The following is a 24,163-nucleotide window of genomic DNA, read 5'->3' on the forward strand; positions in this document are numbered from 1 at the left end:
TGTTAGTTCCTATAGAAACCTGCCATCCCACCCACACTTAACACAGCCATGCCAAAGTGAGGTTTCTTCCCCAAGAGTGCTCATTCATAACTGGAACCTCTTTTCTCATTGTGGTTGCATCCTGGAGCTGTATTGTGAATTCTGTTGTGAATTACATACTTGTGGCAAACACCATCCTCTTACTATTTAAATTCCTGCAAAACAAAACCAGCAAGACTGCTAGGTTTTTAAAGTGGCAATTTTTCATCTGGAGGAGGGGGCCAGGTAGAAGCCAGGCTGGCTGATGCATGAGGAGTGATAATATCTTTATATATATATATGATATATCTTCATATATGTTACCTTTTTGTGAAAAATTCATTATTTAAAGTTGGACAGGGAGTTGGGAGGTACAAAACAAATAGCACTGGAGAAAAACTTGCCCAAACTTTTGCACACAAGTGACTGATTTGTATTGCTTGCCAGGAGTTCTTTTGAAGAAGGAAGTCATTTCATGTTCTGGAAATACATTCCAGTTTGTAAACAGGTCAGCTTTAGATAGAAAGATACACATCATAGGTGGCTGCTGCACAGAAAGTGGGCTTTTCTCCCTCTCCCTCCTGCATGTTACCAACTGGATGCAAATCTGTTTTCTGATGTTTGATGAGGAAATATCAGCTGAATTTTCACTTTTGGTGTGTACTCTTCCAGCCTTTAGCCAGAAATCCCCTATACAGGGGTGTCACTGTGCCTCCTCCCCCATTCAAGTTTTAAAAAGACCCTTTAGGTCATCACATCCAACCATCATCTAACACTACAAGACCACTGCTAAACCATGCCCCTAACCATCACATCCACATGCCTCTTGAATACCTCCAGGGACTTCACTTCTTCCCTGGGCAGCCCGTTCCAATGCGTGGCCAGACTCTCCATGAAGAAATTCTTCCTGATATCAATGCAAAACCTCCCTGGCACACCTTGAGGTTGTTTCCCCGAGTCCTATCACTTGTCACCAGATAAAAGAGCCCAGTTGTAGAGAGCAACAAGGTCTCCCCTCAGCCTCCTTTTCTCCAGGCTGAACCACCCCAGCCTGCTCCTTGGATGTCTTATTTTCTGGGTCTATCTTTCGCAAATACCCAAATGTTTATTTAAAAATAAAAACAACACACAGCCAGCAGATCAATATGCCTATTATTAGAGACATGGGTGGCATTGACTGTTTTCCCATGTAAGGTCTTTCCTTCATGCCTGTTTGAACATGGCTGGAGCTGGAGCTACACTCAGAGCCACCACAAGGCCCGAGGTGGCCTGCTTGGTCTTTATTTGTGGGTATATCTGAGTGAGCAAACAAGCTGTACATACCTGACCTTTGTCCTGTTCATGCTGATTAAGCACTGACTTCACTGACTGAAGGGTATTACAGTGCTTTTTAATTTATTTACCATAAGCTTCATGATATCAGCTGTTAAATTCATCCACGTCAGAGTGCTAACAACAGCCTACTGATAATTTGCCCAGCCTCCAGACAGGCTGTAGTGTGAAGCTGAAGGCCTGGTAGGCAAGCATTTTTTTCCCATTGTATTAGACCATCATGTTTCAAAGATGGATGCATGCTCACCACAGGACAACCCAGAAAACAAGCACAAGCAGGGTGCTTTGTGTACATCAACTGTCTTTTTATTGCAGGGTAGTGTAGTGTATTACATATTAACTTGCAGTAATAAATGTAGTTAAACCAGTTTTACAAGAGCTTCTATAGAGGATTCCTCATACATTATTCAAAGTCCCTATGCACATTTATATTTTAGATACAGTTTGAGTCTTTTGTAGAGCATCACTTGCTGAAAAGCATTGTGCTTCAGCACACACAGACTAGGGGTGAGCTCAATGCACAGTGTTATATTGTGTAGGTTTGTGTGTAGTTAGAGGTCTGATACAGAGTTGAACGCCCATAAATAAGCAAATTATAAAAGTAAACAGTGCTATCAGTTGGTGGCAATTCTTTTAGCAATTAAACAAAAGGATATTGTGGCACTTGAATAAGAAACGCCTTAACGTACTGTGTGAAGGTACTCCCAGATGTTGACACAGTAGGGTTAAGAACTCCTTTTCCCAAGGGATGATAACTATCAAAATACTATTGCAGTAAGGGAGAGTTATTAATGCCAGGAGTGAATTTGACCCAGAGATGCCATCATCTTCTAGAACTTCAATACTTGGGATGATCAATGTACTTCATTTTATTGTTACAGTTGCAGGGGATTTTTGTTTGTTCGTTTTGTTTTGTGTGTGTGTGTTTAAGTTTGGGAATGAAAAAACTAAGTTGTCCAGACATCAATCATTCTTTATCTACTGGGTTTTAAGTATTTTGTCTATGAAATGCTATAAAAAGAAATATATTTACCCATAAATAATTCACAATACAATCACATTAAAAAATATTTATTTACAGCGATCTGACTGTTCTACATAAAACAATCTCCTATTTCAGTTGCCTTTTCTTTTCTGTAATACACTTGTATTGACCAAAATTAAGAGTTAAAATTAAAAGTGAATAATAACATTACAAGCAGGGTTACAGACATTGTGCATGTGAGGTCTCACAGAAATTGTTTGAGCTAGACTAATTCAAAGCACTTCTTTTTACAGCCAGGTTCCAGCTTTAAATTGTTTATTAACCATTCCGGATACTTACAGGGGAGCAGTAAGGAGGTGTGGGCATTCAAGTATGCAGCAGCAAGACAGGAATGGAAGACAAAAGTAGAATTCAGGGAGAGGTCTGAATAAAATAATCCTTACTTGTTCTCCTTGTTGTACATAGAATTAGCAGAGAAGGTGCCTTTACCTGTGAGCAGGATTAAAGTTCTTCAGGGATGCTCAGTGCTTCCAGCTATTCAGATGTCACTTGGGAGGCACTGAGGGGTGACTGCTCCCTCTGTGTGCCTTGATCCCCAACAGCATGCAGTACCTGGGTTCTGCTCCAGCAGTTATGTTTCCTCTGAAACACTGCTCCTTTTCTTCTGTGCTTTGCAGTACAGAAGTTCTTGCCTTTAGATATGATGTCTCTGACACTTTATCAAAGTCTCTTCCATCATTTTTGGTGCTGCTAATCAGTATTGTCTAGTGCAAGAACCATATTAAGCAACAAATCACTCCTTAGTAATACTATTATGGGAATTAGTGTAGCTCTGACAAAAAGAATTAAAAAAAAAAAAAAAAGGCTTGCATGGCAAGTAAGCTTGGTTGCTTCTTTCCAGACAGGAGATTTTTCTCCCTAATCAGGAAAACAAAGCCTTGAGAGTCCCCAAACCAGACTCCTCAGATATCTTTCTCAAATGAGCAAAAGTCATACCAGGCCCAAACAGCTGCTTCACTATATAGGATGCTGCTACCACAATTTAAGTAGAAACAGATGTAAGAGTGTGAGGAATGTTTTAACAATTCGTGTCCATAAAGAACAATTCTGTTTGAATCCTGTCTGCCTCTGGGCCCTGCACTGGCAATTTAATTCTTGAACCACAGATGCAGTGTGTCCCAGTCTCCCCCTCATTCTAGTCAATTTATCAAGTCTTCAGAAAATACTCCTTAAATTTATGAACCTGTTTGCTTTTGTTATTCCGGACTTCTATTTCTAACAGTTACAGCCTTTTTTTTTCCTGTCTTCTTCGAGATTAATTTAACACTGCTATAGATGTGACTGTCCCTGTGAATGGCTGGGGAAGAATGTTTTAATTACTCGTGAAGTGTCAATAAGAAAGCTATTTGTGTTTGATGTCTGGGAGTTTCAGAACAACTGATAACAACTAGTGACTGTTATGGGATACTATGCAGACCTTTGGTATCTGGCCAGGGGGCCAAGAGATTAAGAAGAAGAAAAAAGAAGCTGAAGGACGGCTGGGAGACAAGACCTGCAGAAAATGTTCTATAAACTTGGTATGGTGCCAAGTGAGTACAAAGGGGAGAGGAAGACTACGAGCCTTCAGCATGAAAGACCCCTAGAGACCCCCAGAGGAGACTGATGCGCATGCTCCAGTAGGAGGGACTGGACCCCAGAAGCTAATTATAATAATCTATTTTTTTAGAAGTAGTAATGAATATGTATTAGTCTAGGAGCATAAAAATCAGCTGCTTGAGGTAACTGGTGTGCGTCCTGGTGGAGCGGAGACTCCCGGTGCACCCAGCGCTGTTTGCTTACCTCTATTCCTTTATATTCTTTTAATAAATCCTATTTTTTTATTTAATCCTAATTTGAATCCTGAGCCATTTATAAGAAGAGGCTGATGTTTTCTGTGTCAACTACATTGGCAGGCTTAATGCTGCTGATTTTCCAGTAAGTACACCTGTGTAACATCTCTGATTATCCCATTTCTGTTATATCTGTGAGGGTCTCTACTAATTCTTCAAAAGAAGGACGTCCTTCAGGTTTCTGGAAGAAAAGAAGAAAAAAAAAAAAAAGAAAAAGAAAAAAAAAAAAAAAGAAAAAAAAAAGCAGAGGATAAATCCAAATTAGCAGATTGATTAATTAAAGTACGCAACTTCAGAAGATGGTTATAGGTACATACAGGCTACTGCTTAAAAATTAATTTGTATTTTATTAATACTGAATGGAGAAAAGATAGAGTTTAGCACTTGAGAAAATAAACAGATAAATAAATGAATCATGTTCTGCATGTCAGCGTGCCAGAAGTTAATAGAATGCTTCCTAAAACTGCAGCAGCATGTGCAGAGACACTTTTTTCTTTCTCTTTTTTTTTTTTTCTTTTTTTTTTTCTTTTTGTGTTTTTTTGTTTCGTTTTAGCCAGAAGCCATATGTGGATTTCTTCCCTGCAGTGGTTGTTCAACCCTAATATTCAGAGATATTTCCTGAGCTTTAGAAAAAAAGGATGTTCACTGTTGTATCATTTAATACATTGCAGCTCAGTATGGAACAACAAACTCCTGGCTGACATCAGGAAAAGAGGGGACTTCTTCCTCACCTCATCCTCTCTCTGCTGGCAGGCATCCCAGTGGGTGCTTGCAGTGAGCAACCATGCTATGTGCAGTTTAGGTTTCAGTCTCTTAAACTTACTTAGCAGCTTTCATACAGCTTTAAAAGATGGGCAAGAGAGAAGAGGTAGGATAAAGGAGACAATGGTAGCAATGAGATCCCCCAACTTTAAAAATTATTAAAAAGTAGTTTTTATGTAAAATTAAAGATTCATTTCCTGTAGACACTGCAGGAGGGACCTCAAGGGATTACTCAGGTGGAAAAGTTGATGAAGTCCATGTTTTGACAACAATATAGAAATGAATAGTTGCTGGAGAAATGGATAAAGAACATCGATGCAAGCACCATATCAGAGTGCACATGGTGAAAGGGAGGCTCTGGAGCAGTGAACAGACATACTGATGTACATCTGGAAAATGGGAAGACAAATCCACATGTAGTGGGCATACTCATTTTGTATATGAATGTGTTAAGGTTATCATTCAGAGGAAAGCTAGAGAGCTATGCATGACACAAAGATGTGAAAAAGGTATTATATTTGGTGCAGTAGAGAAGTGAGACTATACTGAAATACTCAAAACTAGGGATGGTGTAGAGCTATCATATAGATTATGTGCTTTGTATTTATTGGATGCAATGGTCAAAAGAAACAGAGCTTCAGTAAACTTAGACATGACTTGTGAAAAGCATAGCGACAAATACCGAGGATGCCACAAAGTACAGGTTTCAATGCCCCAGTTTTTGAGGATTATCTTCAGATACACATTAGCAATGGAGAATAATGTAATATCACAAGAAAACAAGAGCAACAAACCTCATGCCAGCAGCTGTACATGACTTTGTACACAGTATGCGATGCCAAATGTGGTCGATAAAGTCGGTTTCCCTCAGAAATCTCACGGACAACTTCACAATTTGATTTACTTTCAAAAGGCATTTTGCCTTCTGTGAAGACTTCCCACATCAGCACACCTGGATGTGAACCAAAATATTTAGGACAAAATAAGATCCACAAACCCACAAGCTATTTAATGATATGAGAAGCCCCAAAATCACTCTTTCTTTTCCATGTATTGATGGACAACTTGAGTTGAATGAACACAGGAAAACAAAAAAAGTTTCAACTGATGCAATTCTGTGCCCATTTAAATCAGCTAAGATGGTGGTCCATGAAAATGAGATAAATAAGCATTTGGTTAATGCTTACTTACCAAGAACACACATATCTGTCAAATCCAATTTTTAGATTAAAAATCCATTAAAAATCATACTCTCTCAAAAATATAGGCAATATTTGAAAAATAAGATCATGTAAAGATTAAGATAGGCAGCATCAATAAGAAGTTGTACTTTCCTCAATCACATCATTAGTTTAATAAAACAACATGTTGCACATTAATCTAATCCACTCACCAAATGACCAGACATCGGATTTGCTGCTGTACTTTTTGAAATGAAAGACTTCAGGAGATGACCACTTGACTGGAAACTTGGCACCTGAAGAGCTGATATATTCATCATCAATGACATACCTAAAGAATATCAGCAAATGACATGTATTTTAATGAGACTTATAGCACAAGCAGCTCTGGCAGCATTTCCACAGGTGGTTTATAATTCCATAAAAATACGGTCTCAATTTATAAGCAAAGAAATTGTATTACTAATTTAACAAAAAAATGTGCACAGACACCCACACTATGCAGTTAAAAAGATTTCTATTTAAATGGGTGATTTATTTGTGAGAAATATGTCAGAATAAAATGTTCTAATACCATCTGTAAGACTCACAGGATAGTTGTACTTATCGTATGCTGGGAAATGTCCCTACACCCCTGGTAAGAAAAAGAGCAACACTAAATAATTGCTGTCTCTTTTTAAAAGAGAACATTTATTGCACATGAAAACTACTGGCAAAAGGTTACACTTATTTACACAGCTGGAGCTACTGGACTCTGCTACCCAACTTCACAGATGAAATTTCTGGCACATTGTTATTACAGAAGCAGCACACCAAATTTTCATCACATACAAACAAACAACAAGGTGCACTGAAGTATAATTTTGCCCAAGCTTACAGGAGCTGTGTTAAGACCTATCAGATCAGAAGAGTTTATGTGCCTACTACAGGCATTTAGGGGCAACATTTGAAAAGGCTGAGCCCTACATCTGTACAAACTCTGTGCACATTTTTCCCATATTTACTTTTATGAGAAGATGACAGAGAGACACTACACAACACTTGTCACAGAAGGTATAATGCATAGGCACTTCTAATGCACCTTTCAAAGGAGGCCACAGTGAGAGAAATTGCCTCTTTGCCTCACTTTATTATTATTGGGGCAGGCACAGAACAATGAGAGGTTATTGGATAATGAACGCAAAAAATAAGAGTACAAAACCAGTCAGTTTTGTGAGCTTTGACTAATTAGAGGGTGTTCCCATCACCTCTCCATGGTCTCCCTGGGAAAGGTCTTCTCTTTTTGTTAACAGGAACCCATTCAGGTCCATTACTTTCATATTGGACCTTGACAGCCCATTGGTCTCTTGCTGAATTTTCCGGGGCATTTGGATGAGTCTAGACCTATAGGCTTATTTTTACCTTTATGGCAATCAATGAAACCAGCAGGCACTGCCATGGCACAGCACAGCCTTTTAAAAAACAAGTATGTAGTTATGAACTACTGTGGTAATCCTTAGGTAAGAAATACAAGGTAAAAATTAACAGAAAGGTAGGTAACGTGGCTGTACTGATCTAATGACTACAGCAGTAAGGTGGACATCACCACCACCTACTGCACAGAGCTACACACTGCCTTTCAATCCAAAAGATGAGCCTATTCAATCCAAAAGCAGCCAGTAAGACAAAGAAACAAAGGATTTTGTGCTGGGGTTGCAAGGAGTGATGGGGCAAGATAGAAGGAGTGAGACCAATTATTTGGCCAGCCACTGGTCATTCACTCAGTTCAGCTGTAAAATATAGTGCACCCTCTCATGGAAGTCCAGAAGGGCAGAGTTACATTTCTCTGACCTGTGGTTGTTGGAGTGCATTTTGCTCTCTCTTCATGTTTGTCTGGTCCTCTCATTAAGCAGAAAAACCACTTCCCTGCTAGAGAAGCACACATCACGCTTCCTGCCTGCGCATCCTCCTTGCCTCCTGCCTCACCTACTGAAGTCTCTAAAGGTCAGTAAGAGCTACATGTCTTCCTGCAGGCTTTCTGTCCTCCTGGGCACTCAGAAAATTTGGGGTACTTGCTTCTTTGAGCCTCTGGTAGTCCTGTGCCTGCTGCTGCTCTGTCCATAAGCTACTTCTGGCATTTACTAGACACTCAGTTCATCTGTCTTAAAGTCACTGATGAGAAGAGAAACAATGCAACATCCCGTTTATGGTACAAGAGTTAAACAGCAGTGTTTATCACTTCAATCAAAATTCAGAAATTGAGCACAGTGGGATTCCCCAAATCATCTAAGGAAGCAGTGAAGTTAGCCCAAGTCCTCATTACCATCAACAGAGAACAGGACACCCACTAAACTTGTACTTCCTACCTTGCCATGCCGAAGTCAGATACTTTAACGATGTGCTCAGCATTGACTAAGCAGTTTCTTGCAGCCTGGGGAAAAGGAGAGAAACATATCTGAAATCTGGGCTAAAAAAAAAAAAAAAAAAAGAAAAAAAACAACAGAGTAATTGTGTTTCAGCTCATATGGTTTATATTCTAAAAGGAGATGAGTGTCTTGCTCAAAACAAGGAAAAAGTAAAGTTCTGTCTCCAAGTAGGTGAATGCCTTTCACTGCTGTGTAATTACACATACATTAGCATATACTAGCCTGAATGCTTGCAATATTTTCATGTACAGTAAAAGAAATTTTAAGATGCAGAGTCTTAGTTATCCATGCAGATATTTTCCTGAATGCTAGGCATTTGGACACTCACTACCAATTTTTAAAAGTGTTTTTGTGACCTCTTTGTTCCCTGTGTATGAGGTAGGGAAGACAAGCCACCCATATATCCCGGCATCAAGGTAAGGCAGAGGGAGCATTCAAAATGTGGATAGAGGAAGATTTTGTTGAATCTTACAGGACACATTAGTGTTCCACAGAATTCAGTGGCATGTTCTATATCACCAATATTTACCGAGAACCTCAGAAAACCTACTGTACTTACTAAATCACGGTGAATGAACCTATTTCTTTCCAGATACTCCATCCCTTCACACACATCCTGGCATATGCTCAACAGCAGGTCCCTGCTGAGTTTCCCCCGTCTCTGCCGCAGGTAGTTGAGCAGGCAGCCGTTCTCCATGAACTCAGTCACTACATAGAGAGGCTTGTGGCGCGTGCACACTCCGTAAAGCTGGACCAGCTTCGGGTGGGAGAGTTTCCTGTTCAGGATTGCATTTCAGTCAGGTGATCGTCTGCTCTTGGCAGATGACTAGACTTTTCATTCTCATGATGATATTGAAAAACACTTTCAGTACTTGCTAAATATCCTTCAGTTCAGCTGGCCTCAGAGTTGTCTCACTACCTAACACATTTCCGCAATTTCCTCCAAAAAGTTCTGCAAGATCATCATAGTCCCTCCAATACATAATGGATAAATGCAACCTTGATATGGATAATATGAAATGGAGAGATCTAACTATATTTGGTTTTCAGGCAGGGACACGAGCTGCTGCAAGCGTTCTCCTCAGCTTCCACCTCCTTCTCTGGCCATGCCAAAAGCAGGTCTGAATACTTCTGTAATTTGCAAAATTAGTAGAAATGGCAATACAGTTTCTTAGAAGCTTTAGTTAGGCATGAACTCTGCCTGTGCTCCCAGAAGCACTAAACTATGGGTGAAAGAATAGCTGTAGGAGCAACTACCAGCACATTTACCACCCACTAACCTCCACCATGCAAAGCAGCACACACTCTAAAGAAAGACTCTGGTGATGGGTGTAGCAAGCACCTGCTTAGGTCATTACATCAACCTTTCTGTCCTGCACGTCCATTACTCCCATCAAAGTGGTTTTGTTTGCTTGTTTTAAATTGAATTAGGTTATATCTTTTTTTCAGTCATCTTCATGTCAACTATCAGACAGAATATTTTTTGTACTTACATCATCACTTTGGCCTCCTCAATGAAATCGTCCTCAGACATTGCACCTTCATTGATCGTTTTGATGGCAACTTTGATGGTTGCTTTCCATTTACCCAGCTGAACAACTCCAAACTGCCCGCGTCCAAGCTCCTTCATAAACGTCAGTTCTGATGGGTTTAATTCCCACTCCTCTATAAAAGCAACCCCATGTTACAATAGTCTAGGAGACACACCTGGCTATTTGCAGGTAATGCACACAGAGAAATTTCACAACCCTTCATCAGCTTTAGCATGGGTTTTATATAACTGGAATTTCCCACACATATGTGTATAGACGTGAATGTTATTTTGCAGCTTGTAGAATGTGACTGCTTTGCAAACTGCAAAATGCTGGAATGTCTGAGTCTTAAAGATAAGGCAAAGTTTTGATTACCTCTGAGAACTTTTTTACCATTATCATATGTGATGTTTTTAACTCTAAACCAGTTCCGGGGGATAGTATAGCTACAGAAATAGTTACTGGATGCCTCCATTGTATTAACCAAAATAGTTCTGCCCTCCAGAAATATTAAGCCTTGATACTGATGAAAACATTCACAGTAAAGATATATGCCTGTGGACATTCCTTTATATATATATATACATATATATATGTTTATGTGTACTTATCTACCACCCAATATTAGCTTCCTGATCTATGTACGCAGCACTGGTATTTACTGCTTGTTTTCTATCAATGTGAAAGGTTTCACTCTTATTTCTACATCCTGCAGAATCGACAAAGAAAATATTCCTCATAAATAATATTAATTTCAATTTTTGTAGGCATTTAAATACATAAAATATCATTTTAAAATGTATTAAGTGTCTATTTAAGTCTGCTTACAGAAGTCCAGATGGCTCTGAAATGCACTAGTGGTTGTAAAAGAAGCACCACACTGACTAAACTGCAGGAATTGAGTCACGTCTCATTTAGTTCTGACACCTTATGAGGAAATGCGTGTCTGATTTTCATGATTATGAAGGTGTTTATGTATTAACTTACGACTGGGAAATTTCACTGACACAATTATTAGCTGGATGAATGTGATCTCAATTCTTGCCTAGACAGAAACCTAAATCTCCACCAAAAAAAAATAAAAAATTTACCGTAACTAAATCCCACTGTTGCTGGTGAAGAACCTCCAGTTGATCCAACTGGATGTCGGAGACGAGTGATAAGACCTGCAGGAAACAAAGTACCAATATTCTGTTGACCAATTGCACTATTTTAAAGTGTGCTACATCATACCTTTTCTCAAAAAAATATAAAAAATTAAAAAAATAATAATTGATATAGATATCTTATTTCTTGATGTTAATTTTTCTTACAACTTCTCACTGCAGTGAAGAAATGGAAGAGGACACTACCCTTTTCCAGCCTGCTTGATAAGTTACTGTTTCAGAATACAAATACTCTTTTCAAAATTCTAAGTAATTGCTTCTCTTTGTTTTTGTTTTTGTTTTTAAGTTTATTACTAGATCTATGACAATACCATTTTGGGATACCAGCTGAGATCTAGCCAGTGCTTGTACAAACATACATAATCAGACAACTTCTATCTTGAAGAAATGATATTCAAAATTATTATTTAATTAAGTAAATGATGTATCTATTAACATGTTGCACTCCTGTGCAAATGCACTGTTACTCTACTTCAAACTTCAGACCACTACAAAAGTATCTATAGTACCATACAACCAGAAGTGACACTCTTTCTTGCTTGTACAGTGTTAGTGATCTTAAGTAATACTACATGAGTTCTACAATACTACATCACCAACATAAACAGTGTCTTAAGTACACTTTTTCAGGATTGTTTCCCGCTGCAAGAAATATTTTTGTGTCTGACATTCCTTTTTTTCTCAATTTATGAGCCAACAGTACCAGTGAACACAACCCTTTCTACTTTCCTAATTTTTAATCTAAAAAGTGTGTCTTTGCTTTTTTAAAGCTAGCTCATTGTGCTCACCAAGGACGCCCTGCATGCATTCGTTCGTTCTTTCCAATGTTACTTTCAGATCCTTTTCTGTTTCATGCATTTACTACCACCACTTTCCCTCAGGTGAAAGCCTCTGTCCATTCCTGTCTCTTCCTGCCTTGCTAGTGTGAGGAGCTTTGTGCTTTCCTATCTCCAGTCATTCAGGGTAAAAAAATGTTTTATACCATATTAAAATGATAGGCAGAACCAAGATGAAGGGCAATTTTTAATGCTAGAAATTATAAAAGGCTGCTATGAGCCAACAACTAAAGGTGGCTGACACTGGTAAGATGCAAGCTAGTGTTGGAGAGTCCTTGTGCTCCCTAATTCTGCTTTTTGTTTGAAGGGGGTGAGCATATGTGCCAAAATCAATAAAAAGCTGCCTACTGATGCATAGCATGGTTCCTGTTTTTCTTAAATTCTATACATGCAAGTCACTGGGTTGTAGGCAAGGAAAGAATTATGATAAAATTTCATGGAAGTCTCATTCAGCCACATAAGAACCAGCAGAATACAGAGTAGGTAAGTACATAAGGTACTTACAGCTTTTTAAAATTAATTTCATTCATGTCTATGAGTTTGGTAGGCTCATTCCTCCCATGACATATGCACATTGCAGCTACAACTCCAGCAGAAAGGATCATGGCATACTTGAATTTATTAGCAACAGAAAAATTTGTGTCTCTTTTTATAAGGAAAGGATTAGTGGAAGAGTCACTTCCAATCTTTCAAAGTCCTGATGAGCTTCAAAGCATCAGCAGTAATACCTTAACAGCTTATACCCATTACCTGCAGCATTGTGTCGATGATATTGGATAAGTTCAGGAACAGATGAGAAGAGATATTTTTCTGCTACATAATATTGTTCGAAGTGGTTTTTTTTGATTTGATAATGCCGAATGTCTCCACTGTGACTTCTGAAATCAACAAGCGATTATGATTTTCAGCAAAAAATAATTGATACTATAAACCTAATTAAATTTTACTTGAAAAACATGCACACAAAAAATCTGAAAACTTGGGATACAGTTCCCTAATTAAAATGACTGTGCATAGTTCAGATACTGTTTCAGCGGGGGAAAAAAAAAAAAAAAAAAAAAAAAAGAAAGAAAAAAAAGGAAAAAAAAAAGAAAAAGAAGAAAAAAAAAAAAAAGAAAAAAAAAAAGAAGAAAAGGAGAAAAAAAAAAAAAAAGAAGAAAAAAAGGCTTTCTGAGTAGGTCTCTTTCCCAGCTTTGGGAGGTAGCATTGTCCTGGTTTTGGCTGGGATAGAGCTAATTTTCTTCCTACTAGCTGGTGTGCTGCTGTGTTTGGATTTAGGATGAGAACAGCTGACCCAAAGGGACCAGAGGGATGTCCCATACCATATGGCCTCATGCTAAACAATAAAACTGGGGGAGCTGGCCTAGGGAGAGGCTGCCAGTGCTCAGGGACAGGCTGGGCATTGGTCCATGGGTGGTGAGCAGCTGCATTGTGCATCTCTTATTTTGTGTATTCTTTTATCAGTACTATCATTTCTATTATTATTTTCCCTTCATCTTCTTTCCCATTAAACTGTCTTGATTATCTCAGCTCACAATTCTTTTACCCTTCCATTTTGGTGGGTGGTAGGAGGGAATGAATGGATGATTGTGTGGGGCTTATCTGCCCGTTGGGTTAAACCACAGCATGTCTTGTGTGTTTTATTGCACAAGTATTTATCCCTGTATCATTGCATCCATAAGAAGCAGCTGTAGCACTAACAGATGTAGGAGGGCTGAGGGATAGCCGTAGGAGACTGCTACAGATGTGAGGGGAAAGTGAGCCCAGTAACAGTCCTCCAGCTGAAGAAAGATGGTACAGAGAGGAGATTTTAGGAGAAAAATTGGGACCACCAAGGAGCCTGGTAGTAATTTACACTGAGCAGAGCCTGCTGAGAAGAAAAGCAGATCGATACAGTGGCCAAAGGGCTGTGCTGTGGTAGCATGGTGGGGCAGCCACAGCACTTGACAAAAATTGGCAAGATGTGAATGAATGTAAGGTCTTACTGCCTGTGTTACGTGGGTGGGATGAACAGCCTTCACAGCAGATTATTTGAGCATTTCTATGAGTGCATGTCTTAGCAGGGCATTGGCACCCTGCCCCCCAGGCCTACTGCCCACCACCAGCACTTCGGCATAGGAGGGCATTTCCCCAGAGCGCTGCAATTCGCTGCAGTGCCCCCTGAACAGCCCCCCCAGTATTTCACTGCTGCTGTGCACCATATACCCAGCCTGCCCACTTATCCCAAGGAGCTTTAGGGAAGCTTTTCCTTCACACTTTGAGTCAAGCCATAACCATTCAAAGCAACTCACCCTTTAGACCGTGAATACACAGACAGTGTAAGGAGTCCCCGCTGGCTTGAATCTCTGACAACAAATGCACCTTCTTTGGACTGAAAAGAAATCCAGGTAGAGTTATTTTCTGCCTTTGAGCTCAAATGAAAGTCCTTTGAAATAGGACTTGCAGCTGATCAGCAAGTTCTGTGGAATACCTATGACTACCAGGGAGGGTGATAAAGCAGTAGTGAACAGGAATTGACAGCCAGGTACATAGCAGAGCAAAATTAACCGAGCAAAAATACCAAATGCCAGACCATTTCTTGGAGCTAAATATTTTAGGTGGATACTCTTCTGTGTGAAGTAGTGAAAAATCTTTTATTTACTAAATATATATATATATACAAATCACCAGAAAAAAAAAAAATGCTGTAAAACAGTTCTGAGATGTTCTTCTCTATTTTGTCTTGCCCAAGCCCTGTGTTAGTCCTTGAGCTTAATGAATTTAACTGAGATAGATGTTTTCATAACTGATAGATGGATTCCTGGCTCTGTACATAAGGAAGACACAGGGGTTTTGTTAAGCTCTGCCACCTTACTAACTTACTTACCATGTGGATTTCAGTCATCAGTGTCTCATACCACAGACAAGTACAGCAAACTCCATGTAACTTGACTTATCCAGTATGGAAAATCTATACAGAATTTGCTGGGACTACTAAAAATTCTGGGAAGTGTGGACAGTCTGCACTGTACAGTCTCCCCAGAAAGCCATCTCTTTGTTTTAGGTCACCTGCTCTTACTGCATGCCGAGCAGATTTGGGTTTGACTGTTGAAATGCTTGATGCCATTACTGATAAATCTTTGCAGATATCATTAACTCTATGTATAAGCAGAGTTACCTTCTGTTGCAAGAGCAGTTCTGCCTGGCTTCTGTTGATGTTTTTGCAGTACCACCTGCAAGAACAAGACAAGTTTTCCTTCAACTTCAGCCAGAAAAATATGTTTTCTCTGCTACACAGAAGGCAAGGTTTAGTCTTAATAGTTGAACGGTTTCCCATCAAAAAAAAAACTGAACAGAACTATTGTTGTATATCAAACGTCTCTTAATTTGGAATTACTTCATTAGACCACTGTAAATACGACAACTACTTTCCCCATTGACTGGTTCACTGTGATTAAGCATGAGGTCACACAAAAGAAAAAAACAGGAAGCAGTTACGCCAGACTGTGATGAAATTTATAGTCAGGCTCACTGCTTCAGACCTCACTTCACTAGAGTTTTGCTGAATTTTACTCTTCTCTCCAGGAAACCAGACTGACTTGATTATAACTAACTTCCAGTCAATTAACTATACGTTCACAACAGGAAGAGATCAGAATATAGACATATTATGTAGTGAGCCTACAGAAATATGAAACATCTGGATTCTGTCATTATGGTTTATGCTGTTGAAGTCCTTGGTGCCTGTAACTCCACATTACATACTCCAAGCAGATAAATCAAAATCAAAATGGTTAATTCAGTCTAAGAGCTTTCAATAAGGAAAACACCTGTTCATATCTAGTAAAGACTGAAGGGTCAAGCACTGAAATGTACCACACCATTTTTAGAAAAGAAAGCACAATCATCATTTTCAAGGGTACTTACTCGTATGTTTCTAAATTACTTTTCTTGTTCTCAGTAACATAGTTGCTGGGAATTAGGCCTTCATTCCTGAAAAAACATATTGAGGGTAGTGTTATAGTAAGATGTAAAATATTAATAGCATTAAGGTAAGCATCTTACTTTTATTGAATGACAAATTTATTTATACTATTGGCTATGTCTTTAGATACTGAATCCTAGTGTGGGAATTGAATAAGAGTCTTAAGTCCATTCATCCCAGGCAAAATCTTTCTGTCCCACAGCCTTGGAGAGCTACTGAAATGAGAAAGGCATCTGGGATAAGTACTTATAGAGTGCCATGAACAACATGTTAAGAAAAAATAGAAAAAAAATAGAAAAAAAAAAAAGAAAAAAAATAGAAAAAAAAATAGAAAAAAAAAAATAGAAAAAATAACATTTCTTCCAAACCAGAAGCCACTTGTTTTATTTCTAGCCTTCTAATTCTGCCTTGAAGAAATGTAAAGTGTGTGCTTGCATGTATATACAAAATAATAATCCAGTGGACTCTCACTACAAATCTGAGTTGAGAAAAATTACCTAAAGGAGGGTTCTGAATGAAAAAGAGACAGATTTATATAACCTGTAACAACTCCTAACATCAGATTACAGGATACATTGAAGAAAATGTGACAGGGGAACAACATAAAACAAATATAAATGTGGAAACATCAATAAATTAAGTTTACTATCTCTCTAACATGTCCAAGAATTTTGGATTAGGGGTTTTGTTTCAGGCAAGTGTCTTACCATTACCTGTGGTCTTTATGAGGTCTTTACACTTAACACACAACATTGTAAAGCACTTGAAACACATAAAGCCGGATTTTCACAAGGCTCAAGAGCCCAGTGGTTCATATGGTCCTCAAACGTCCTTATGTTGCTCAGGAACTTACTAAGTATAGGACTTAATTCTACATTCCCACTAGACAGGAGATGCCATACCAATTCTTGGAGTACTAGACACTGCCCAAACTCTTCCCAATTAATCTGTGCCCCTTATATATATCTGGACACTTTCAAACCTCCCCTAAAGTTCATGTATCTTGTCCTATCTGCCTTCAGGGTTGTAGGATAGCCCCACAATGGTTGTTTAAGGTTCTTCTTTCTGTGTAGGAAGAGCAAATGAAATTAGATGTCAATTCTCTTACCCATCCTGGTCTCTTGCCTTCCACCAGTGGGGATCATACTGTTCAAGGATAATGTATTCTTCTGACTTCTTGAGTGTTAAATCAGACGGTCCTCTAGCAAAAAAGTCATATAGTGCAATAACTTTGACATTTTTTGTGTAGTCTTCCAAGGCCTCAGCAGGTAGAGGAGGTAACGGCTTGTTCTTTACACGCAATTGCCTCTTACGCTAGTGGAAAAAAGGTATCTTTCACAGTTAGTCTTTTTTCCCTACTACTTCCCCTACTGCTATAGCATCTCAGTAACTGAAAGGAACTAATCATGGTCATCACCTCCCATTGTAAAGCACCATCATCATGTCACTTGTAAAATAGTGAGACTCACATCTGAGTAGTTTGCTGTCAAAGCCAAAATTACAATGGAAAGTAAAGTAAATAATAGAGAAGCCATCTTCCTTGTCTCCCTCCCCACTCTTTGGGTGACTTTTACATGATATGAATGCTGGGAGAACTCAGTGTAAATTAGCAGAGCAGCATTGCAAACAGTGGAGTTACTCTGTCTGGCAATTTGGCCATTTATCTGAAGAATTGATACGGACAGTGCTGCAGACATTCTTGCATTCTTAGCAATTGAGCAGGAACAGTCTTTTTCTTATGCATCATGCTAGGTTTTAGCTTTGCTCCCAGTTATGCTTTGAAAACTCAGATTCATTCAATTTAGATCTAGCAAAACAAAGGTGGACTTTTCACATGCAGCTGAGCAAGGTGAGATTGTATCTGCCCAACAGGACAGACCCACTCTTCCCACCTCCATCACCCAAACCCTAAAGTTGAAGAAGAAATTGCCCTTGTCCATGCTTGCGAGCTTGGGAAACTTCAGTGTGACCCTGCATTTCCATCAGTATGAATCTTTACATACCTGAGCTTCATAATTTTTATGCAGCAAAGCAACCTACACGCTCAAGAGTTGGTTACTCCTCTGCTTGTTTTGGTACTGAGTCATTGGATGGCAAATCACCTCAATTTGTGTTAAACCTGATAAAATGTTACTTACCCTGCACTTCCAAGTAGATGCATAGGAAACCTCTGGTTGTGAAGCAGAGTACTGGGTCACCAGGCCAGTATCAGGGTCCAGGTTCATTTTTGTTCTCATTGCTCTAATTTTGAAGAACAATAAGTATTTTTGTGAATACATGTCATACTGAAAATATGGATATATAAGCCCTCATTCATATTAGGGATGTGTAGGGCAAAGTTTCTGTAAACTTTTGTGTAATTAACAGTTCTACTGAAAATAGACTTTTAAAAGTCTACTATGTATAGACATTTCAATCATTCTAATTGCTGAAAACCGGAAGAATTTTATATACCTTTTTTGCACTGTGCAGCAGCAGCAGCAGCAGAAAACAGACTGGATGGTGTGATCTGTGAACAAGAACATTTTCCATATTTATAATGATCCTGTTGGCTTGTTTACAGAAGTAAGGACTACTTAGCTCTATTAGTAGTTCTATCTTGCTGTGAGGTGTATGGCAAACCATTAAGACTAAATTTGCATGCACCAAATGGAGCAGAGCTTTCTTCCCACACCAGCTATATGTATCCACTGTGTCCCTTATTATGTCTTTTTATTATGAGGACATATTATGTGTTACACCTGCTCACCATATCAGAAAAAAAAAAAAAAATAATAAGGCATCATCAGCCTGATTGGTACTAATCTAACTGATTGCACTGCCCCATGCAAGCTCTAACCAGTGCAATGAAAGGGATGGGAACATCATCAGTGACAAGAGGCAGAGAAATGTCCACTTTTAGCGATGACAGAATTTTTTGAACCATTTGAGCCAGATATAAAACCACATTTACATGGCAAGTTTTTTCTTATTCTGAGTTTTACTAAAGGAGACATAATACATTCAGTTCTTTGAATTAATACTGATTTTCTTGGTTCTGTTCCAGCCATTATTATAATTAGCCAAGGTTTAAAATGTTATCAAAATAGGCACTTTAAACTTATGTGCCAAGTAGTTGATAATCCTGAGATAAATACAGTAGACACAATACAATATCATATACATCATATATTTTCAGAAAAGTTAATATAGTGTATCTTTTTTGAGATAAGGTTCCTGAGGTCTCGGTATGTTGTTGCTTTATTTTGTTAACAGTTGGACTTGATGATCTTGAAGGTCTTCTCCAATTTATGATCATTCACATGACATGTACAGTCCCACCATGTCTTCCACTTCTTGTCTTTCTCTCATAGTATTTTTGGCTTGTTAATCCTAATGACCTAATCTAGCTTGGAATAAATAGGATAGTCCTTCTGGTGTCCTGTAAGAATTTTTGCCAATGCCTTTTACCAATGCTTCAGCAAAGTGTGCTGAGAGAGTTAACCCTACCACTCAAAGCATTAAGTAACCTTACTGCATGATGAAATGTAATTATTTTCTCTGTAAAGGTACATCACTTAGTACATCTTGCACTAACAAAAGAAGGAGAGAAAATCAGAAGTCAAAAAGATAAGGGTGAAATTAGTTCTCAATTGGAAGAAGAAGAGACCTATCTCATATGTGTTTTGGTTAGCGTATTTATCATGAAAGTCGTGGGGCAATTTCCCTTAGACTGCTGCATCCTGTGAAGAACCCATCGTGTGGGAAGCAAGCAGACTTACATTAATCACAACACACTATCGACTGTTTGATAAAAGTTTCCACTGACGGCTATGCAAAACAGACCAATTACAAATACCCAAGCCAGCTGACACCAACAATTTTCTTTAAAGAAACCAGGCAAAGCATTTGAGCAATGTAATTTATTTGCTGCATGGTTTTACAGTGTATTAAACTGCCCCTCAGCTGCTTAATACTATAGTAGCTTAATTTTGCCTGAATACAGACAGTCTCTAGCATTATTGTATAATACTTAATGTCTTAAGTAAGAACAAGCTTGGAATGAGCAATCCCTCTCAAAAAGTCAGATGGGAAATATTGGTTTTATTAACATTGCTTTAAAATAATGTCCACTGCTCCTGAAACAATAATAATAATAATAATAATAATAATAATAATAATAATAATAATAATCTGGATTGAGATAGCGTCGGCGTGTTAAGCAGAACGAGTGCCTTGGAAGCACTTTGCATGATAGCGTAGTCTTGCGTGTACTAGGGACTTTTGAGGGATCTATTACAATTTCATTCAAAAAAGGGGTGTTTAAACTTCAGTACAAATAATTACATGCTACTCACCAAACTTTCCCAATTATCTTGAGACAGAATTGTGTTTGTCCCTTGACCTAGACTGTCTTAGGTTCCCATTTCTTTTTATAATCAATTTTGTGTTTCAGTGCTTCCTAGGACACATGCTTTATTTGGTGAGTGAGTTTTTATGGCTGGAGTGTCTAACCAATTAAAGATAACAAAATATGACCAAGGCTAGAAGTTAAGGCTCAGGTTAGACCGAGGGTGTGGGCCCAACAAGCCCATTCTGCACTGAGTTTCTGGGTCCTGAGGAGTAGTATGGTTCTACTAAGATCCTGTCTCCCACCTCTCCCTACCAGGGTATTTTAAGGATCAAATCAAGGCCCAAAGGAAGAAAATTTCCAGCTTTGGAAACACACCAGCCTTCATACATCCGTTCCCTGCAAACTCACCTCTGAAATTCTGAACATACATTACTCCTTTAGCACTTGTAAAAAGAGTTAGTAGAAATTAATGAAAGCATGAATTAATGCAGTGTAAGCTGTTGATTTCTATTTCAAAATTTTTGAGTTCTGAGAAGAAACATTGTCAGGGAGTGCTGAGAGACAGCAGCCTGGAGCTATATGGAACTGAACCACAGGTCTTCAGTGTAGGTCCTGCTTTAGTTAAACTGAAGTCAGACTGGAAATTTTGACCTGATGGATTGGAGTTTCAGCAGCTCAAGCAAAGATCGATGCATTGATTTCTGCATTGAACATCCTCCCTGGTCTTTGGTAAGCTTCTTGCACAACACTTTCTCACCTCTAGATTGAAATAATATTAGTTCAGTTCATAACTCGCTACCAATGAGCCTATGATGTTATTTGGTTGTAGGTCTTTTTTTTCTTTTTTCTTTTTTGAAAGTGAATAATTTGATTAAACTGGCTTACATCTTGATCTTCTGTGAGCAACACAGGAAGATATCTATGTGTAGAGCTGCCGCCAGGTGCCGCAGCGATGCTCACGGCAGCGCTACAGGAAGTCTGCATTTCCTGCCAGAAGCTTCTCGGAGTTGCACACGCCCTCCTGTAACTGAGGCTCTTCCTTCCTTTATTTCTTTCTCTTCTTCTCTTCTATTCAAAAGCCGTAAGTCAAAATAATAAAAAATACTAAAACACCACCCACCCCTCCATTTTAAGGCAAAAAAAATTGCTAACTTTTTCCAACGCAAGTAAGAAATTGAAAGTAGATTTCTAGAAGTCAGAGTTTTCAATACTGCTTCTTCTTCTCCTTTCTGCTATGCCCTAACTCAAATCACAGGACTCAGTGGAATAATTCTGGTTTCCTTCAATTTTGAAACAAGGACCTTTTCTTAAGCAAAACACTCTGCATTTGTCAACTATTATGTTAGATTGTATATTTTCAACTATGTATGTTAGATTCACATACATACTAGCAGGTCACACTGATGTGTTCATCATTTAAAAATTAAGCAGTGATGGAATCAGTGAGAGCTGTACATCAGCAAGAAGAAAATCACATTTTGCATTTGCGTTTTGGACCCCATTTTTTGAAGAGAACAGCAAGACCTGTAAGATCTATTATATGAATGACAGACTTACTGCTTGGAAAGGACACAGGAAAGATATATTGGCTAATGGAAGAAAATATTCAGTAATTTTTAACGGCAAATTTTTTGTAAGGCTGTTAAAATAAATCAGTTATGGACCCATCACTGTTACCAGGTCCTTCTTCTCTGTTTCCTACATAACCAAACATTTTTCCAAAACTTCCAGAGAAATTGATCAAACCTTGCGTCTTTTAAATCCACCGAAGGAAGATTTTTCCGGCACCCGCAGCCCCACTAGACCTTTCAGCCCACATTTCCTGAGTTATGTCAAAACATAAGCTACCAAAACACATTTGGCTTTGATCATCAGGAAGCGTAACTCATCATGAATCAATTAAAGTGGGTAACTTAAAACCTACGTTTAAATCAAACAAGATGAGAATTTAGGCTGTTGAATCTCCTTCTTTAATCAACCTCCTTCTTTAATTGCATGGAGAATTTTCTCTCTCCAACTTCTGATGGATGTTTGCAATCTCAAAGTTCAGCCATTCTACAAATAATTCAACATGGGAACAAAAATGTATCCCATTTCACTGCTTGTGTCTTTTTCTTTCCGGAAATGGCTATATTAGGAGGAAAACGCTTGTTTTTAAGAGTGTCATATTATCTTTCTGATGACAGAATAACAAGTAAGAATCCCAATGCTAATACAGAGCTATGATAACCTATAGGATGATGTCCAAAATTGGACATTTATCACACACAGTTTGAAAAGAGAAAAGATACCATGGCAAGGAAAGCATGTGGAAGAAGTGGAAATCCTAGGAAAGTGGTTTTCAAGCTGGCCTTATAAATATCGAGCTTAAAATTTTGCAGCTGATATTTTTATAACCAACTTGGAGGCCTGAAAAAAAAATTCTGCCTGTGCACAATTAAGCAGATGGGATGCTAGAAGAAGAAGAAAAAGATTGGCCTGTTGTGAGGTGAAACAGCTGTTTGCTTGAATAGCTGAAATACAGTCCCAACAAAACTTAAAAGGCACAGTGAAAACATGGAAGTCCTTCGTGATAGCCTGTCAGCAGGTGTTCTATGTCCAAAAATACCCTACAGAATGCTTTAGGTTGGTAAAATTATCTGTGTGGCCAATTCATGTGCAATCTCCCTCCTATCTTCAGTTATGCCTCCCTTTAATTTGTAGTCTTGGGGAAATAGTATCAAAGGACTTGATGAAAGCAACAGGTTAGAGATGAGTTTTTATCATTTGCATTTTATGATTTTATTTCATAAGCTTCTTGGCTTAAGCTTGTTTTTCTGATTCAATGTGTCTCAAAGCACTAGTAATTTTGAAATTGCTGTAGTCCCTTTCTAGCATTTTTATAAAGCAAATCAGCTTCACCCATCAAAACCAAACCTTTAATATAACACACATTATGCCTCCTGATCAGGTATGTTTGCACCTTATCTAGTAGAAAGTAACAGTACAGTTTGCTGCTAAAAATACTTCGAAAGACAAGTTTTTAGTTTTTCACTTGTGTAGGTTTAGGCTTTCTATATTTTCCTGAGTTAATTCTGCACTGGAGGAAAGACAACTCTAGTCCTACCAAACTTTTTATTCATGTCTATCCTGTACATAATTTTAAGGACAGCAAGTGGGAGTATCTCTGTACCTGTCTGAAAAAGTAGATGTTTTGCTGAACCCATCATATACTAGATTCATATTCATGTAGTAATTTTGAAAGTAAGTCAAAACAAGGAGTCCAAATACAGATCACCTAAACAGCACAAGAGGAAGCTGTTTGGCATTTTTATGGCAATATTTAAATCACTCATTTGCTAAGTATACAGCTACTGCACAAAACAATACTTCCAAGATAAAAATATGTGGGCCAATTTACTTACAGGTAGAAAGAATCATATCTGGCTGTCTGCTTATATTCAAATGAAATGCAAACCTTTCTTCATCAGTTGCGCCAGTAAAACACCCCTGTCTGAGTGCCTAGCTCTGCTCTGAAGCCTAGTAAAACACAAATACATTTTGACCCCACCCACTTTCCTAAAGAAAAAAAAAAAAAAAAAAAAAAAAAAAAAAAAAAAAAAAAAAGTAGATACTAATCACACATCTGGTAAGTTAAAAAAAAAAAAAAAAAAAATCTGTCTGCCTGTCAGCTTTCTAGAATCAAATACATACTTTAAAGAAAAAATATTGAACTATAATCAGTAGGGTTAAGTACTGCTTTAAAATGGGGAAAAATGCA

General features: G+C 38.3%; 1 protein-coding gene across 2 annotated transcripts; it reads right to left on the minus strand.

Moving 5' to 3' along the window:
* Positions 1-2,405: 2,405 nt before the first annotated feature.
* LOC311436580 (tyrosine-protein kinase TXK-like) lies at positions 2,406-23,901 on the minus strand. Of its 2 annotated transcripts, XM_084518871.1 has the most exons (15): positions 23,808-23,901; positions 18,525-18,579; positions 18,209-18,311; positions 17,179-17,384; positions 16,013-16,078; positions 15,264-15,318; positions 14,398-14,477; positions 12,857-12,984; positions 11,196-11,270; positions 10,066-10,237; positions 9,132-9,348; positions 8,513-8,577; positions 6,380-6,498; positions 5,781-5,938; positions 2,406-4,405 (listed from the first exon to the last, which is right to left on the minus strand). In XM_084518871.1, exons 1-15 carry the CDS (start codon positions 23,821-23,823, stop codon positions 4,337-4,339), a joined length of 1,584 nt encoding a protein of 527 aa, XP_084374997.1. In that variant the 5' UTR covers positions 23,824-23,901; the 3' UTR covers positions 2,406-4,336. The 2 variants fall into 2 exon arrangements, with proteins under 2 accessions (XP_084374997.1, XP_084374998.1); XM_084518872.1 differs by lacking the exon at positions 23,808-23,901 and having other exon boundaries at positions 17,179-17,271.
* Positions 23,902-24,163: the final 262 nt, after the last annotated feature.

Source organism: Aythya ferina (assembly GCF_964211825.1).
Source record: "Aythya ferina genome assembly, chromosome: 4".
Lineage (NCBI taxonomy): Eukaryota > Metazoa > Chordata > Aves > Anseriformes > Anatidae > Aythya > Aythya ferina.